Here is an 18,163-nt window from a genome sequence, read left to right as displayed (position 1 = left end):
GATGCGATACGGAAGCCGACGAGCCTCGCCGCGTCGTTCCGTCACTCCGACTCTCGGGCTTCGCCCCGAAGCCGCCCGAAGGCGCGGCCGCCACCAGCTGCGCTCGCTTGCCCGCCCGAGGCCCCGCCCCGCGCCCGCGGGCGCCGCCATGTTGGGGGTCCTCGCCGGGGGCGCGTAGGCGTCCTCATAAGATGCCGGCCCGGGCGCGCGGCGGCCCCCAAGATGGCGTCCATGCGGGAGAGCGACACGGGCCTGTGGCTGCACAACAAGCTGGGCGCCACGGACGAGCTGTGGGCGCCGCCCAGCATCGCGTCCCTGCTCACGGCCGCCGTCATCGACAACATCCGCCTCTGCTTCCACCGCCTCTCGTCGGCCGTGAAGCTCAAGTTGCTGCTCGGCACACTGCACCTCCCGCGCCGCACGGTGGACGAGGTGAGGCGGCCGGCCGCGCTCGCCCGGCCCGCGCCGCTCCTGCCCGCCCTCTCGCCCCCGGGGGCCGCCGCCCGCACCCCGTCGTCTTCCTCGACCCTCCCTCCGCCAGCTCCCCCGTCCCCCCGCACCCCGTCCTCTCCCCGTTTCCCCGCACGTCCTCCCCCATACCCCGTCCAACAGATGGACCGCATCCTTCCCCGCACTCCTTCCTCCCGCTGGACCCCGTCCTCCCCCGCTGGACCCCGTCCTCCCCCCCAGACCCTCCCGCCTGCGCCTTCGTCGGTGGAGGTGGGAGTCGCCGCTGCGGTCGGGGTCGTGGAGGCGACCCCTGGCGGAGGTGCCGGGCCGCTGCGGGCTGCGGGGCGCCCCGCGGAGGCCCGCGCCGTCGCCGGTCGGGCGTGGGCGTGCGGGTTTGCCTGGCGGCTGTCATTGCGTCGCTCTCCGCGCAGAATACTGAAGCGCCAAGGTGGTCTGAACTCTCCAGGCAATGTCGCCTGTGCGCAGTCGTAGGTCCTAAGTGGTCCCTCGTGAGCTGTGGGCCCGCGAGCCCGGCTGTGGCTGTGGGTTAGGGTCGGCCGCCGGGCCCCGCCCTCCTCCGAGCTCCTCCTCCCGCGGCCGGTGGCTGCCTACGCCCCTTTCCAAACGGGAAGTTCCCTCGTGCCTAGTGGGAACCTAGTGTCGCGATATCAGGGGGCTCACTTGGCGTGTGTCCTGGTGGCACGCTGGCGGATTCGTGCGTGGTGCACCTTCCCAAGACCCAGCATGCTCCCCCTGCCACCTCAGGGAGGCACTGAGGCCCTGCCGTGCTCTTGTGCTCTTGTGAGTGGTGCAGTCGCCCACATCGACCCTGGTCGGGGGACTCCTCACAGTACAGTGCTCAGGAGCAGGTGTGGGGGTGTTAGGGTTATGCCAGGTTGTTTTTAGAGTGATTGTATCTAATAGTGCTTCTCTCCAAAGCCTGTCCCTTGTGTTGGTATGAGCATATTACTAGGTGGTTTAATTTGTATCTGCGTTATCACTGATTTGGTTAAACGTTTTTTCATGAGTTTATTTGCTGTTTGCTTTTCTTTTTGTGAATGTTCAAAACTTTTTCCTGGTTGTCTTTTTTCATTGCTTTGTAGCAGGTGGAGGGTTTAATAAATGCTGGGTGCCGTCCCTGACGCAGCGGCATAGGATCCAGCATCTCCCAGCTGCGGCTCCACTTGCTTGCATCTGTGGTTGGGCAGAAGCTCTTGTGTGCACCCACTCTGGGTGCTGGTCTGGCCCTTTTGGAAGGGCACCCCACCGAGGCCAGGGCCCAGCCCTTTCCCTTGGCAGAGCTGTGTGGCTGTGTCCTTCTTCTGATGCCTTCGGTTTGCACGGAGTTGTCAGCTGGTGAAGCTGGGTGTGGTTTTTCCATTTCCACAAAGGTGTCCAGATGAGTGTCCAGTGCTACTGATTGCAATGACTGTCCTTTTCTGTGCGCTCACAGTCACTCTGCTGTGGGTCTTTTCCCGCCTCTGCTCATGAGCATTTGTGTATTGCTGTGCTTGTTCTAAGTCAGTTCCTACTCTGGGCAGCTAACCAACAGGGCAGACTCTCCTACTTTGTTCCTCAGGTATGTCTTTGACTTCTCCCAGCCTTTGCACTTCATTATGTGCCTCAACTCATGGATCTACTAATAACAATTTCACCTTCTGTTACTGGTATATACAACTGTAGATATCAGCTTTTAGATAATGAGTTTGAGTCGCATACATGTTGGAAGTATCATTAACTGCAATACTTTTTCTGTAGAATCTTAATTTTTCTGTGAGCTTAACATGGATATCTTTTCTTCTCTGGTCACCAGAAATCTTTTGTACATTCTTATTCTGATCACACAATAAGAACTTTGAATGTTTTGACAATAAGATTTTTGTTCCTGTTTTCTCATGGACATGCCCTTTATCTGGTCAAGGAAATTCTTTTTTTGTTGTTCAAGAATTTATTTTGCAGGGCTAGAGCCTGTAAAAACCCAGGGCCTCACACATGCTAGGCGAGTGCTCTAAAAATGAGGTACATCCCCAGCCCAAGGAGATTTTTTATATTCCTAGGGAGTTTTTAAAAAATTCTTTTAATTATGAATGAGATGTTTGTTTTGTTTTTCCTTTTCCTGATAAGGAGTCTTGCTCCATTGCTCAGTGGATTAGTAAACTTTTTTTTTTTTTTAATTTCTTTAGTTTTAGGTGGACACAGTATCTGTATTTGACGTTTATGTGGTGCTGAAAACCGAACCCAGGACCTCACATGAGCCACCTCCCAGCCCCACAGTAAACTTTTTCATTGTTGTGACTAAAGACCTGACAAGAACAACATAGAGGAGGAAACGTCTGTTGGGGTTCATGGTTTCAGAGATTCAGTCCAGACTCCATCATTCTGGACCTGAGGTGAGGCAGAACCTCATGGCTCAGAACTTCAAAGGATGTGGAGAGGAGAGCCACTCAGGACATGGCACCCTGAAGCAGCAAGAGAGCTCTGCTCACCAGAGACTAGATGTAAGCCCCAAGGGCACACTCCCAGGGACCTACCTCCTGCAGCCACACCCCACCTCGATGGCTTTCCCAGAGGATGAGGGGATGGGTTCCCATGGGAGGGATGGGCTGGCTGCAAAATAAAAACCATGAAAGTAGAACCACCAAATAGACATGAAAGACCAGAAATGTATTTTTCAGAGCAAGGGCAGTAACGGGTTAGGCTGACTGGAGTGGTAGGCTTCTAGCAAAGACAGAGCCTGCTTGCTTTATTTATAGCGGACAGATCCCAGGGGATGGGTAGGTTCTAGGTTTCAGTGTGGGCCCCCTCAGGATCCGGGTGGGGTGAGCAGCCTGTTGGGCTCTTCCTAGGCCACGCCCATCTCCAGGGCTGTGCTAGACTGGAGCAGTGAGCTAGGTAGGACGCAGTGTGAACCAGGGGTTCTCAGCCCACTGAAGAGTTCCTGATGCCAGGCTTTCCTGCCTGATGGCTCCAGCATCACTCAGTCCACGGATTCACAGTGGCTCCCCACACCCACCTGCCTGTAGTCACACCCAATTAATCTATTCAAGTGGAGACACTGAGTGGGCTAAAGCTTTTGCATCTATTCATTTCACCTTTAAACTTCCTTGCATTGTCTCACCCTTGAGCTTTGGAGGACACCTCAGATCTAAACCATGTCACCCAGGCTGGTCTTCAGTTCCTGCATCCAGGTGATCTTTCTGCCTCAGCCTCCTGACTCCTGGGACCCAGTCATGCACAATCACACCCAGCTTGAATGAGGTTTTTGGTTTTGTTTTTGTTTTGGGGAGGGCACTTAGCCCCCAGCCCTTTATTTTGTATATTATTTAGAGACAGGGTCTCACTGAGTTGCTTAGTGCCTCACTAAGTTTCTGAGACTGACTTTGAACTTGTTAGCCTCCTGCCTTGGCCTCCCAAGCCACTGGAATTAACAGGCATGTGCCACCACACCCCGCTTTGAGCTTTTTGTTGTTGTTGTTTTAACCACTTTATTGAGATACGGTTCACATGCCATGCAGTTCACCATTGAAGATGTTGAGGGAGTGATTTTTAGTGATTCGGAGAGTTAATCATCCTAATCAACATTTCCATTATCCCCCGTCCCAAATAATTCTGTCCTCGGTGCAGTTCCCCACAGTCCTTTTCCCTCCTAGTCCTAACCTAGAGCTGCGTGTTCTGTACATTTCACATAAATGGAATCACACAGCGCATAGCCCCCCTTTTGGTTTTGTGGTACAGGGGATGGAACCCAGGTGCACTCCCGTGCTCCTGCCTCAGCCTCCCTTCTTTTGGTTTTACTCTGGTTTCTGTCAGTTGCCCAGGCTGACCTGGAACGTGCATCCTCCTGGCTTGGCCTCCGGTGCTGGGAAGGCAGCAGCTCATGGTCTTTACTCGACTCCTTTCTCTGAACAGAGTGCCTTCTAGGTTGGTACCCATTGTGGCAGGTGTTGGTGCTGTGCTCCTCTAATGCTGAGTGGACCGCACGTCTGTCCACTGCGCAGCAGATGGGCTTGGGGGCTGTTCCCACTGGCAGCTATTGTGGGTGGTGCTGCTGTGAGCGCACCCGGTAGGGTTTTGTCTCCTTGGTCTGTGCCTGGGAGTGGGGCTGCACTTCTGTGGTGAGTCTCGGGTTTTAGGGAATCGCCACACTGCCCTCCATAGTAGCACCACCACATTAACAGAATAACTTTCATTATAAACCACAGCTGTATTCCTGACCCCTAAGCTGGTTACTTTCTGTTACTGGGTTCCATTGTCCTGCTAACGTGTAGGAATTTTGTATCTACGCTCATGGGTAGAATCCACCTGTAGTGTAACTTGCCAGACGGTCTTTGTCAGATTTTTGTGTTGAGGGAATGAATGCTCCTGCCTGTATAAAATGATTTTAATGCATCCTCTGTTTTCCTCTTTTTAAAAAATATTTATTTATTTATTTATTTTAGTTGTAGTTGTCAGAACCTTTATTTTTTTTATGTGGTGCTGAGGATTGAACCCAGGGCTTCTCGTGTACCAGGCAAGCGTTCTACCGCTGAGCCACAACCCCAGCACCCCCCCTCTTTTTTTTTTTTTTTGTATTGAGGATTGAACCCCACAGCCACATCCCCAGCTCTTTTATATACTTTATTTAGAGACAGGGCCTCACTAAGTTACTGAGGCTGGCTTTGAACTTGAAATCCTCCTGCTTCAGCCTCCTAAGCCACTGGGATTACAGGCGTGTGCCACCGCACCCAGCTGCATCTATGAAGTTTTGATACATGATAATTCCTTCACTGACCCCTGTGTAAATTAGAAATGTTTCTCAATTTCCGTACATTCAAGAGCAACAGATTTTTGTTATGTTTTTATTAGTGATTTCTAGCTATAGTGAACTCTTGTCAGAAAATAGTCCAAATTATTTCATTTGCCTGAAATGAGATTTGCTTAGTGACAGAATATATGGTTAGTTTTTGTAAATGTTTGTGGGTGGCTTTAGAAGCATGTTTATTCTGTTAGTTTTAAAATCCTTTGCTGGGGCTGGGGTTGTGGCTCAAGCAGTGGCGCGCTCGCCTGGCATGCGTGCGGCCCGGGTTTGATCCTCAGCACCACATACAAACCAAGATGTTGTGTCCACCAAAAACTAAAAAATGAATATTAAAAAAAAAAAAATCCTTTGCTGAATATACATATGTTCATTAGATCAAACTTGCTTAATTGTGCTCAACTCTGTTCTGAATTTTTTTTTTAAATTCAGAGACGATCTGTTCATCTCCCCATTATGATGATTATGAATTTGTTTGTTCCTCCTTATCAGCTACTGCTTTATGAATTTGGGGCTATGTTATTAGGTGCATGCAAATTTAGAGTTAAACGTTTGAGTTGCTTGGTGAAGTGAACCATGGTCTGTGTGCAGAGATCTGTTGTGTCTAGCATTAGGACAGGCATATCAGCTTTCTTTGTATGTATATATGTATGTATGCACATAGACTTCTTTTTTGGATTTCGCCAATGTTTAAGAAATGAGGGACTGGGATTGTGGCTCAGTGAGAGCACTTGCCTAGCATGTGTGAGGCACTAGGTTTGATCCTCAGCACCACATATAAATAAATAAAAAATAAAGGTACATCAGCAATTAAAATATATTCTTAAAAAATGATAATGAAGACCTTATTTACTTAGATTGTGAGAGAACTAGCCATTCTGAACAATATATTTTCCTGAAAACCTTTTTTTTTTTTTTTTTTTGGTATTAAAAAATCTTTCTGAATTATCCTCGTTCCATTGTTTAGCCTATCCTTCTTTTCTCAGTCCTATAAGGGTTTGGGACCTTAGGAATATCACCCTGAAAATGAATCCTTTCTGCAAGGGACCATAGGTCTAGCTGATGAGTGACTTGGCTGGATGTGTTCCCCATTGTGTCAGGGTTCTTCTGAGAAGCTGAGGATGCAGGGTGTTGGTGCACACCAGGGACTTGAGCCAGGCAGAGCCCGTGTTCTGGCCCAGGTCTGAAGGCTGGGAAAGTCCACCTCATACAGTCCAGTAGAAGGGCACATCCTCTTTCGTAGCTTTTTTCTTATTCTGTTCTCCCCACTGTTTTTGAGATGGAATTTCTCTTGGTCACCTAGTCTAGCTTTGAATTCCTGAAGTGAGGCAGTCTTCCTGCCGCAGCCTCCCAAGTAGCTGCGACTACAGGTGTCTACCACTTTACCTGGCACCCCCCACTCACTTTTTATTCAGGTCTTCAGCTGATTGGATGAGGTTTGTCCACATTCAGGATGACAATCCACTTTGCTGTGTACTGTTCCAAATGTTAATCTCATCCAGAAACATTCTCACGTACACACCCAAGATAATGTTTGACCTGAATATCTGGCTGGCATATGAGTGTAATTCTAGTGATATGGGAGGCTAAGTCAGGAGTATCACACACTGGAGGCCAGCCTCAGCATCTTAGTGAATCCCTGTCTCAAAATAAAAAGTGTTGGGGGTGTAGCTCAGTGGTAAAGTGTCCTTGAATTTGCTCCTCAGGACTACAGAAGAAAAAATATATACACAGGATCTACTATAACCTGTTTCTGAGTGAAATCTTGGAACCAGTTCACTTATTTTGTGATGTATCTGTGGGTTTTTTTTGTTTCGTTTTGTTCTGCTTTTTTCTTTTTTTAAGAAATACTGTAATAGAACTTTTACTTTTTTAAACATCTATTTTTTAGTTAGAGGTGGACACAATATCTTTATTTTATTATTTATGTGGCGCTGAGGATCGAACCCGGTGCCTCACGCATGGTAGGCAAGTACTCTGCCACTGAGCTGTTCCCCATCCCTAGTCTTAAAAGCTAGTGAGCAGCCACTTTCAGCCAGTAGAGGGAGCTCGTTCAGCAAGGGGCACAGCAGCAACGTGGGGCCCTTTGTTGTGTGCTGGGGTGGAACCCCTCTTGCCAAGGGAGGTGGGGGGTTTCTGCAGATGACCAGGCACTGCCTGGATGAAGTTCAGGCTGTGTTTGAAAGGGCTTTGAGGAAATAGGGGCTGCTACCGGTAAGACCAGCGGTCCCTCCAACCTTCAGCGTGGCCCCAGAGCTGGTTTGGAAGGAGCACTGGTGACCGCGGGGGTGTTCAGTACGTAGAATGGCCTGCCCAGCTCACCAGAGTCTGTGGCAGGTGCAGCTGTTCCTGCAGTCGCACAGGAGCTAGTGTGTTGCAGCTGCACAGGCAGCAGCGTCCCTGGAAGCACACGCCGGTTGGCACTCGTCCACTGAGAAGCTGGTCAGCAAGGCTGTGGTATTGCCTCTTCTCAGAGGGCCTCTCTGAACAGCACACTACCAAATGGGTCTCCCTTCCTGGAACCGTCTGTGGCCCACATCAGTTCTCATGTCACTGTGCTGAGTCGCGTGTGCCAAGTCCAGGAGGCTTCATTGCTGGGTGGCCCTCTGCTGGCTGCGCCTCTGCTCGTGTCTCCAGTGGACACTGGGGTGAGGGTGGTCTGCTCCTGTGGTGGGCAAGCACCTCTCTGGGAGGGCTGCCAGGCGCTCTGCTGATCGGGGTGCTCCCCTCCCTCCCTGCTGTGTCGCTGAGCTGTGCCCTTGGCCCTGTGACTTGTCCTTCCTATGTGCTCTTTTCTTCCATCCCCTGGAGCTCTGTTGGTAGGTGGTCTCTGGTGTGTCAGTCTACCCTTCCACCCTTTTCTGTGCTGTTAGTCTGGGTGTCTGTTTTTCTCTGTGTCCTGAATTCAGGGTCCCCAGCCACAAATTTGGTGTGAACTTTCCTTACGGTGTGTGTGTACCTGCCTGCACATCACCCATGGAGTGTTCCAGCAGCACGCCACAGTGCCTTCCTGGCAAGGGCCAGAAATCCTTCCTATTCGTGATGCAGTCCACCCCTCACCACTAGTCCTGGAGCCCCTGGTGTAGGGTGCACATACTTAGGAAGCGCATGGATGTGGTTAAGCACAGGGAGAGCGTGGCTGAGGCAGGGTCTGTTGATGGCGGTGTTCATTCTGAAGGTGGCTGTGTTAGTGTCACTGCCAGACAAGGCAGTTGTCCCTTGGTAGCTGGGACAGGACACAAGCCCCTGCAGAGAGCGTAGGCAGGGGCTCCAATCCCTTCTGTGAAGTGGAGCAGTACTTGCATCTAGGATTGCCCTCCTCCTGTGTGTGCCAAGTCTCTAGGAGACTTCGAGCACATCGCAGGATGTGGTGGCTCCCTGATCTTGTTGATTAGGGAGTAACGACAAGAAGAAAGTCCATATATGTGTAGTACACACTTTTATTTTCAAGAATGTTTCCATCTGTGGTCGGCTGAATCCGTGGATGTGGAGCCTGAGGGGAAGGAGAGCCAACTCTGCCGCAGACTCAGAGGCTATCAACAGACATAGATTTCTCTCACTTCCGGAGGCTGGGAGTCCAAGCTCTGGGTGCCTGCTTGCAGGTGGCTCGGTCTGATGGCACCCTCACCTTGTGGGAAGTGGGAGAGAGACCCCAGCAGGCAAGCCAGAGCCCCCCTTCTGACCTGCCTCCCCACAGAGGCCCCATTTCCAGGTTCCCTCAGCGGTAGATTTGCGGTTGTCCACGGGTCGTGTCTTCCACATCCTACCCCAAGGCAGGGTGTTGGGGTGGAGCCCTCATTGATTTCCCTTTGGAGATAGACTGAGGGAGTGTTCACCCCTCACCACATGAGGGCACAGTGGGAAGGGACCACCGAACCAGGAAGTGATCTTTGGCAGATCCTAAGTCATCTGGTGCCTGGGTGTGGGGCTCTGGCTCCAGAATGGGGGGAACACTGCTGTTCTCAGGCCATCTTGTAAGGCAGACTTTACCAGGAGTGTGGAGGGTGCGGAATTCAGTCTGGAGTAGTGGCCTTTTGGTTTTAATCTCCTTTTTTCTGCACACACACACACCCCCCCCATTTTTATAAAACATTGTCCAGTTTTCTCTCTTGGTAGATGTTGGCTTCCTGAGGCTGCTGTAAAAATGTGGCTCAGGACCACAGCAGTTCAGCAGTGGGTGGCCGGCCACATTGCTGTAGGCCACAGGCCGTCCTCTCTCTCCTGACAGCTGTGGAGGTCTTTGGCCTACATATGCACCAGCTACTTGAGCCATGTGGCCATCTTTCCCTGTGTCTGCATGTCCACTCCTCTAACAACCATTCTGTTGTTAGAATGTGAACTGAAAACTATTTGGCGAGCTGGGTGGCGCTGTGGTCGGGGATAGCAGGTGCCAGCCAGTTGTTCAGGCCAGGCCCTCCTTGTGCCCAAGGAGTGGTGTGGCTGTCCACCCGCCTCAGCACCTGTTGCTGGCCTGGGTTCAGCTCTCAGTACCTGAGATGCTCCGTGCAGACTTCCTAAGTGGCAGTGGAGGTGGCCCTAAGAGGGGAGACAGGCCCAGGGAATTGGTGCTGCCAAGAGCTGTCAGGGAGACTGTGGGGAGGCGCTGCAGGCTAGGCCACTGCCACCTAGTAAAAGCTGTGGCCGTGCAGGGAAGAGGGGTGGCCCTGGGTTGGGTTAGGGGACTAGAGCAAGGGAGCCCCAGGAAGACGTATGGGCTGCGAGGTGATTGCTGTCTAGGTGGGCTACCCTGTGCTCACCCAGAGGCCACAGTGGAGTGTGGAGTGGGCGGGGTGCAGACACCTCCCTGTGCACAGCGTGCTGGGCTCAGCCGGTTGTGCTTCTCTGTCTTCTCTCCTCTGCAGATGAAGGAAGCCTTGATGGAGATCATCCAGCTCGCCACCTTGGACTCCGACCCCTGGGTCCTCATGGTTGCTGACATTCTGAAGTCCTTTCCTGACACAGGGTCTCTTAACCTTGACCTTGAGGAGCAGAACCCGAATGTTCAAGATATTTTAGGAGAACTTAGAGAAAAGGGTATGAAGTGTGGCCTTGTGTTCTGTTGGGAAGAGAGAAATGTTTTCTGGAAGAAACTGGATTGTTAGGCAGTTGTGTGCTACGTGTGTCCAGAATTCTACCTGCATGTGCCTCATGCCCACGTGCTGCTGCCTGGCCTTGTGCTAGTCCCTCTGGCAGCTGACCACAGCCTGTAGGTCTCTGCACTGGGTTTTGGCTGTTTAAAAGTGTGCTTTTTACAAATATGCCAACCATTCTGTTGTTAGAATGTGAACTGAAAACTATTTGGAAAGTCTTTGCAGAAGCCAGATGCAGAGGTGCATGCCTGTGATCCCAGTGACTTGGGAGCTAAGGCCGAAGGGTTCCAAATTCCAGGCCAGCCTGGACAACGTAGAGAGACCCTGTCTCAGAATAAAACATAAGAAGGTTTGGGGGGGTGTAGCTCAGTGATAGATCGTCCTTGGGTTCAATCCCCAGTACCAAAAGGAGAAAGGCAGAGTGTTTGCAGGTGGTTATAAGGAACATGGGTGAAGGGGGCATCTGTCCCTTCGGAATTCTTCCTCCTCTGAAAAATGGGAACTGGCCGCCCCTGAGAAGCAGACTGTGCCGGCAGGCAGCACTGCGGCTGGGGACACAGGTGGCCTGTTATGCTGCCCAGGCCAGCTGTGCAGGGGCCACTTGTGCAGCCAGCTGTGCTGGTGCTTCTGGCACCTCAGGTGTCTACTGGACTTGTAATTGCACACACACCACACAGACCCTGTGAGCGCACGGGCCGCTCAGGTGCACATGCGTCCTGCGGGGGTGCGCTGAGCGGGTGGAGGGAGCTGTCCTCCTGTGAGCTGGAAGAGCCTAGGGCAGCCAATTCCAGGAACTGACCATGCTTTTCTCAGGGTGGTTATGTAACCAACGGTGGCAGCAGGTACTCCTGTCTCCCTACCATGAAGGGTTTTTTCCTGGAGTTTGGACCCCTCAGTGACCACGTAGACTCGGGCAATGAGTGTGGGCAGTTTTGTAAGTCTGGGATTCAGCAGTGTCCAAGAGGCCACTGACCTGGGGCTCCTGGAGAGTCTGGAGAAGCTACACAGCTACTCCTCTTACTGCACGGCATGTGTGGCCAGAATCCAAGGTCAAGGGGTGCAGCCCCTCTAGGTGTGGCTGTGTGACCAGGGGCCCCCGGGTTTGCAGCAGAGCAGCCAGCATTCCCTTTCCTCTCTCCCACGGGATTCTGTTTCTGCAGTGTTTCCCTGAGGTTCTGCCTTGGTTGGGGGGCCTGGCCCACTTTGACGACCTTAGTTCTGGGTGGTGGAGTTGGATCCAGGGGAAGCCAGTCTCCTGGGCCCTGGGGGGATTGAAAGCAGAGCAGAGGCTGCCATAGTGCCCTGGGAAAGGGCCTCTAACCCGCTGGGGCTCTCCACAGTGGGCGAGTGCGAGGCGTCCGCCATGCTGCCGCTGGAGTGCCAGTACCTGAACAAGAACGCCCTGACCACGCTCGCCGGGCCCCTCACCCCACCTGTGAAGCATTTCCAATTAAAGCGGAAGCCCAAGAGTGCCACGCTGCGGGCGGAGCTGCTGCAGAAGTGTGAGTGCTTCCATGGGCCCTGGCTTTCAGGCCCCACTGCCTGCGAGGGCCCAGCTGTCTATTCAGAGACTTCTGAAAGCACGGGTCAGAAACTTGAGGATTTTCAGGTCATGGTGTCTGATCTGTGATGGGTGCCCAGGCCTCCCGCACATAGCAGTGCAGGTGGGCTGCCTGTCCCTCAGCTTTCGGTGCTCCCGGGTTCCCTTGAAGATGTCTGCTGTCTCACCTTGTAGAAGTTGTGTGGAAGGTGCTTGCTGGGTCCAGTGAGGAGTGACGGCGCCAGTTAAGTAGCAAAGCATGGGTTTCACGCCAGGCATAGGCCCCGTGTGGTAGTCCACACACCTGGGAGACTGAGGCAGAAGGCCCCCCGAACAACAGCCTGATGCTGTCTCAGAAAAAGAGCAGAACAACCTGGAAAACCAAACCACAGCCAGTGTTGGGCACACACCTACATCAGCTCTCAGGAGCCTGGGGTAGGAGGAGCGCAGGTCCGAGGCCAGCCTCAGCAACTTAGGCCCTAAGCAACTTAGACCCTGTCTCAAAATACAGATTTAAGAAAGGACTGAGGATTAGGAGCACCCCTGGATTCAATCCCCAGTACAAAAAACAACCACGACCACAGATCCCAGTGAGGCCTCACTACCACATTTAGTGACAGACCTAAATGCTCTGTTCTCCCACTGCCTCCTGCTGTGACACTTGCTTGGAGGAAGCAGCATCCCAGGGCCAGCCCAGTTCTGGGGGCTTGCAGAGTCTCTGGCCAGTGGGCAACTCTTAGAGGTCTGCTTGTCCCTCAGGTTCCACCTCCAGGAGTCAGTGGCAGAACTTGGCTCTGGCCAGGGGCAGCCGAGGCACTCTGCCTGTCACCCTACAGCATTATTAGCTGAGCCAGGGAAGTCCCTGTTCTTTGTCCTGTTAGGCACTGAGGAGAGTCCAGGGGAGTGTGCTCTGGGGGCCCTCCTGGCCTGTGGGCACTCACCTGGGAGTTCTAGGCAGAAGGCCTGGCTGTGGTATTTGCACTGGGCTGCGGCCTTCTCACGGCTCGTGTTTTCTGAGGTGTGCTTTTGGTGGGCAAGAGGCCCTGTCGTTGTGAGGACTGATGGGTGACCTTCTCTGCATAGCCACCGAGACAGCACAGCAGCTGAAGAGGAGTGCGGGGGTGCCATTCCATGCCAAGGGCCGGGGGCTGCTCCGCAAGATGGACACCACAAGTAAGCCAGACGCCCGCCCGTCAGCCCTGTTACTTGCCAGATGCGATGACCTTCCTTTTGGGACAAGTCACTGTGCCATTGGCCCTGCAGAAGCACAGGACAGGAGAGGGCAGACTCCCTCGTCCCTGAGATGCTCTGGGGTGGTGTCCAGTGCAGCGTTGCTGCTGGCCAGCACTGTCCTGCTCTAGGTTCCCCGTAGTGGCATGACAGGGCCACAGACTGCGGTATGGGTGTGCTCGATAGCATGGGGCAGCCCTGCTGGCGCTGGAGCCCTGCGTCTGTGCCCAGGCTGATCTGTGTGCCCACTCACACAGATTGGTGTGGATGTGACAGAGGGAGTACTGGTGACAGGAACCCAGGGTTGCCCCTGGAGCTCCAGGGGCTGGCACACCTCCAGTGGAGGCTGCAGGACCGGAGGGCAGGAGGGCTGCTGCGCACTAGGGAGCTGTAGGGAGGGGCCTCGGCTGTCCTCTGCATCTTGTCCCACCACGTGTCCATGATCACAGGAGCCTTGGTGACGGCTGGCCTCCCTCGCTGCAGGGGCGGCCCCTCCCTGTAGAAGTGTGGCCCTGGCCTGGCCTGGCCTTCTCATGGCTGCAGCTCCACCCTGCTGAGCAAATCCCATCTTCCAGTCTCCTTAGCAAAGCCCCCCAGAGCAGGGCTGTACCTGTTTTGCTGGGGTGGGAGAGCGTGGCTGTCCATCAGTCATATCCACCCTTGACCCAGTGTTCTGACCGCACAACTCAGTGGGCACTTCTCAGCCCCAAGCCCGGAATAAGCCCTGGTGGGCACCCTAAACAGGAAAGGTGGACAGCTGCCAGGGCTCAGCAGTGCAGAGTCTGGTCAGGTGTGGGAGGACTCGGTTCTCGTGGACTGTGACCCTGTTCACTAAAGGGCACAAGAAGGAAGCGGAGGCCAGCATTCCACCTCGAAGACAGGAGGGTTGGTGACCTGGCAGAGGTCGAGGCATTGCTGTTTTTCTGGGGTAGCTTAATGTCCCCAGGCAGCCCTTGCTTTGCAGAACTGGGGTCCCAACTGACCTGGCCAGCTGTCCTCTCCCCTCATTCCAGCCCTCCTGGGCTCACAGCAGGAGCACACGACAAGACACTGGGCCAGTGGGGTCTGAGCTGAACACCTGCTCCCCACAGCGATACTGGCAAGAACAGCCTCGGCAGAACACACGGAGAGTGGCAGGGACGAGGTCCTCCCCGAGGTCCTCCCGAGGCAGCTCTGGCCCGGCCTTCTCTTGTGGGCAGAGAATGCCGGGGCTCCTGTGGACATCCCTGCTGGCCACTGACAGACACGGTCTTCTCCCCAGCCCCACTCAAAGGCATCCCGAAGCAGGCACCCTTCAGAAGCCCCACCACGCCCAGTGTCTTCAGCCCTGCCGGAAACCGGACCCCCATCCCACCTTCCAGGACCCCACTACGGAAAGAGAGGGGTGTGAAGGTAGGCCTGCTTCCACTCCCCAGCGCCCCAGGCAGCCCCCTCCCACAGGCCGTGGGCGAGCCTGGAGCTGTTTGTCTTGGCAGCTCCTCGACATTTCTGAGCTGGACATGGTCGGTGCTGGCCGAGAGGCGAAGAGGAGAAGGAAGACCCTGGGTGTGTACGGGCTTCCCCCGAGACTGGGAGGGAGGCCCGGACCTGCCCTCAGCTCTCGCTGTCCCCTCCGGCACCAGTGCGCCTGCCCCTCTGAGCCAGCTGAGGCCTCAGAGCACCTCACAGCACCTCTGGCTTCTCCACAGACACAGAGGTGGTGGAAAAGCCGGCCAAGGAGGAGACGGTGGTGGAGAACGCCACCCCTGACTACGCAGCCGGCCTGGTGTCCACACAGGTAGGGCTCTGCTGCCCCACCCAGACACAGCCCGCAGGGCGCTCTCGTTCTCAAGGTTGGAGAAAGTGACCGAGCGTGTGTGTGCACACGTGCGCGCGTGTGTGTATATGTGTGTGTGCGCACGCACACGAGGGGTGGCCTGGGCTGGGACCCTAATCTAGCCATCAGCTCAAGTTTGGAATGAGCACCTGCCACACACTCCCGGAGACACTGCTGCCTGGGGACGTCCTCACTGCTGTGCCTCAGTAAGGGTCCTGCCAGGGGTGAGTGGGGCATATCACCCTGAGTCTGGAGTGGTGTGACCTAAGAGGTGCAGGGCGGGGGAGGCTGGGGTGTGGTCATCCTGGGAAGAGGGCCTTTTCCTGCTGTCCAGGCTGTGGGTCAGCTGAGGCTGGCGCATTTCCCTACAGTGCCCACGCACTGCGGGCAGTTGTTGCTACTCTCCAGAGATGGTGGTTCGTGGCCTCCCAAGTGGGAGCTCCTCCTCTGCGGAAGGGGTTCCAGGGACCAGGGAGGGTGGCGGGGCTGAGGTTTGGGCCAGCCTGGAGCAGCTCTGCCCTGAGGCTTGTGACACCTGTTCAGCAGGTCGGGTGATGTGCAGTGCCAGTCCAGGCCAAGCCAGAGAGGGCTGCTCTGAAACCCAGGCCTGTGCTGAGGGACCATCACTGTCTTCCAGAAACTTGGGTCTCTGAACAGCGAACCTGCACTGCCCTCCACAAGTTACCTGCCCTCCACACCCAGTGTGGTCCCAGCCTCCTCCTACGTCCCCAGCTCCGAGGCGCCCCAAGGTGAGTGGCTGCAGTGTGCTGCTCCTGGGGCTGTAAGGGCTCCTCCTGCCACCTGGAGCCAGCGTGCCACCTGGAAGGTGGCCTTGCCCACATGGTGCTGCAGGGGCCCACCGTGCTGTTGACATCCATTCTGTGTCCTTTAGCTTCTGCTGGGTGGGGGTGGGGGAGCCCCTCCTTGCCAAGAAATAAACCCCCTGCAGACAGGTAGCCACCGTCTGCTGTCCCCTGGCTGTGCTCCAGGGGCAGGAGGGGCTGAGGGCCCGGGGACAGACCCTCAGCCCCCAAGTTTCTGGAGATCTGTGGGAAGCTGGAGCTGGACCATTCACCTGACTTAGGCTTTGGTTGTGCTGCGATGCACAAAGGCCTCAGGCCTGGCAGCCTGTGTCTTGTTGCCAGCACCTCATGACCCCAGGCCACTTGTGAGGATCTGAAAGTGCTTGGGACTGCAGGTTCTGCCCCTTTTGGTGGGGCATGCAGGGTTTATGCCAGGGAGGGCTGCTTATCCTGCAGGAGGAGGACAGAGCAGGTGGGTTTGGGGTGCCAGCTGGTCAGGGCTTGGGAAATGGAGGGTGGGGTCTAGGGCAGGTGGCTTGGAGAATGGGGGCTGGGCACAGGTCCGGTGCGGAGGGGGAGGTGGGGGGCCTAGTCCCAGCCTCCCTCACCAGGTCGTACTTTACCCTAGCACCATCTTCCCGGGAAACCAGTCTGCAGGCCAGCCGGCCACCTGAGGAGCCCAGCACCCCGAACCCCACACTGCCGGCACAGTTTAAGCAGAGGGCACCCATGTACAACAGCAGCCTCAGCCCTGCTGCACCTGCACCTGCACCTGCAGCACCCACATCACCCCTGACGCCCACCACACCCCCAGCTGTTGCCCCAGCCGCTCAGACGCCCCCAGTGGCAATGGTGGTCCCCCAGACCCAGCCCCCTGCCCAGCAACAGCCTAAGAAGTTGTCCCTCACGGTAGGTGGGTCCTGGCAGGGCCTGTGGGCTGCCAGGTAGTTGGTGTAGTCTTGCCCATCTGCACCTGGGGTGGGAGATGACCCAGGGGGGGCCTGGGCACCCAAATCCTCCTCTTGCCCACAGAGAGAGCAGATGTTTGCCGCCCAGGAAATGTTCAAGACAGCCAACAAGGTCACACGGCCCGAGAAAGCCCTCATCCTGGGCTTCATGGCTGGTTCCAGAGGTGTGTATGGGGCTGGGCCTGGGTGGTCCCCTGACTGGGTGGGGATGGGCTCCTTAGCCCCAGGCCCCTGCCCAGCAGCCCCTGCCCTCCACAGAGAACCCGTGCCAGGAGCAAGGGGACGTGATCCAGATCAAGCTGAGCGAGCACACAGAGGACCTGCCCAAGGCCGATGGCCAGGGCAGCACCACCATGCTGGTGGACACTGTGTTCGAGATGAACTACGCCACAGGCCAGTGGACACGCTTCAAGAAGTACAAGCCCATGACCAACGTATCCTGAGGATCACCTGCCTCTGCTGCTGGCCCTGGCTACGTAGAGCTCTGAGGGACAAGGGCTTGGCAGAGCAGCCAGGGTTGATGCTGGCAGGCTGAGGCCCTGCCTGTGCCCGGCTGCCCACAGTGCTGTGGAGCCCCCAGCTTACTCAAGTTTTAGGTCTTTTCTCCGGTGTTTGGGGCTTATTTTTTATATTTTAATATGGGTTACTTTTTTTGTGTGATTTAAGATACTTTTTTGGATCCAATATTACAGTTTTGAATGTTCTAGTTAACCAAAAACGTTATAACTTCCCAATTTTAGTGCCTGTTAGACTTTTACCTTTTTTATTTTTTCTTAAATTCTACCGACTGAGTGTGAGAGCTTTTCCCTGCTAGTGCACCCTGTTCCGCAAGGTTGAGGGACCAAAGGTGGTACCTGGCGATGCTGCAGGGTGGCGACACTGCCCGGGCAATGCCAGAGGAGGCAGTGGGCCTCGCCTCGCCTCGCCTCCCATCAGCGTCTGCCCAGGAGTTTTGTATGTCTTTTGTATAGCTGTGGATACTTAGGACAAGCCTTTGGGTCCCTATTTTCATTGTAAGACTTTGAGTGATTAAAGTCCAGCTTTTCTAAAGGAGGCCCGCAGAGCTCTGTTTCAGGCCTGATCTCCCTGCCCCGGGGCCGCTCCTCCAGGCAGGAGGGTGGGTGTCGGCATGAGGGTCACACCAATGGCAAGGGCTGTGGTCACAGGCCCTACTGGGAAAGCAGAGGGCCCTGGGACTGCCCGGCTGCAGGGCCGGCCGGGAGAGGAGCAGACTGCCTCAGACCTTTTCACCTTGACTGGGACTTGGGACCAAATTATTTTTGAAGGAAGGAAACTTTTTTTTTTTTTCCTCCCCCAAAATCACAATTCCCTCTCTGACGTCCGGCATTCCCTATTTCCCAGGGTTCCAACCGCTTCCTCCCCCGCCAGGCAGAGGCGAATCGACTCCTGAGGTAGGAGCCTCCCTGGGCGGGACTGGGAACCCAGAGCAGCGGGAGATGGAAAGTCAACA

The 18,163-nt window shown here is 55.0% G+C and overlaps 1 protein-coding gene across 3 annotated transcripts; it reads left to right on the top strand.

Annotated features, from left to right (window-relative positions):
- Nucleotides 1-6: 6 nt before the first annotated feature.
- Nucleotides 7-17,745, top strand: Nelfa (negative elongation factor complex member A). 3 transcript variants are annotated; one of them, XM_027940248.3, is made up of 11 exons: nucleotides 7-432; nucleotides 10,108-10,279; nucleotides 11,676-11,837; nucleotides 12,959-13,048; nucleotides 14,367-14,497; nucleotides 14,581-14,650; nucleotides 14,794-14,882; nucleotides 15,559-15,670; nucleotides 16,353-16,633; nucleotides 16,757-16,856; nucleotides 16,935-17,745. In XM_027940248.3, the coding sequence occupies exons 1-11, from the start codon at nucleotides 223-225 to the stop codon at nucleotides 17,225-17,227; spliced, it is 1,710 nt and encodes a 569-aa protein (XP_027796049.3). In that variant the 5' UTR covers nucleotides 7-222; the 3' UTR covers nucleotides 17,228-17,745. The 3 variants fall into 3 exon arrangements, with proteins under 3 accessions (XP_027796049.3, XP_027796054.1, XP_071470191.1); XM_027940253.3 differs by having other exon boundaries at nucleotides 10-432; nucleotides 16,951-17,231; XM_071614090.1 differs by lacking the exon at nucleotides 7-432 and adding an exon at nucleotides 2,679-2,948.
- Nucleotides 17,746-18,163: the final 418 nt, after the last annotated feature.

Source organism: Marmota flaviventris, chromosome 7 (assembly GCF_047511675.1).
Source record: "Marmota flaviventris isolate mMarFla1 chromosome 7, mMarFla1.hap1, whole genome shotgun sequence".
NCBI classification, from domain to species: domain Eukaryota; kingdom Metazoa; phylum Chordata; class Mammalia; order Rodentia; family Sciuridae; genus Marmota; species Marmota flaviventris.
The sequence above is the reverse complement of the archived record's forward strand: the minus strand, read 5'-3'. Positions and strand labels throughout refer to the sequence as shown.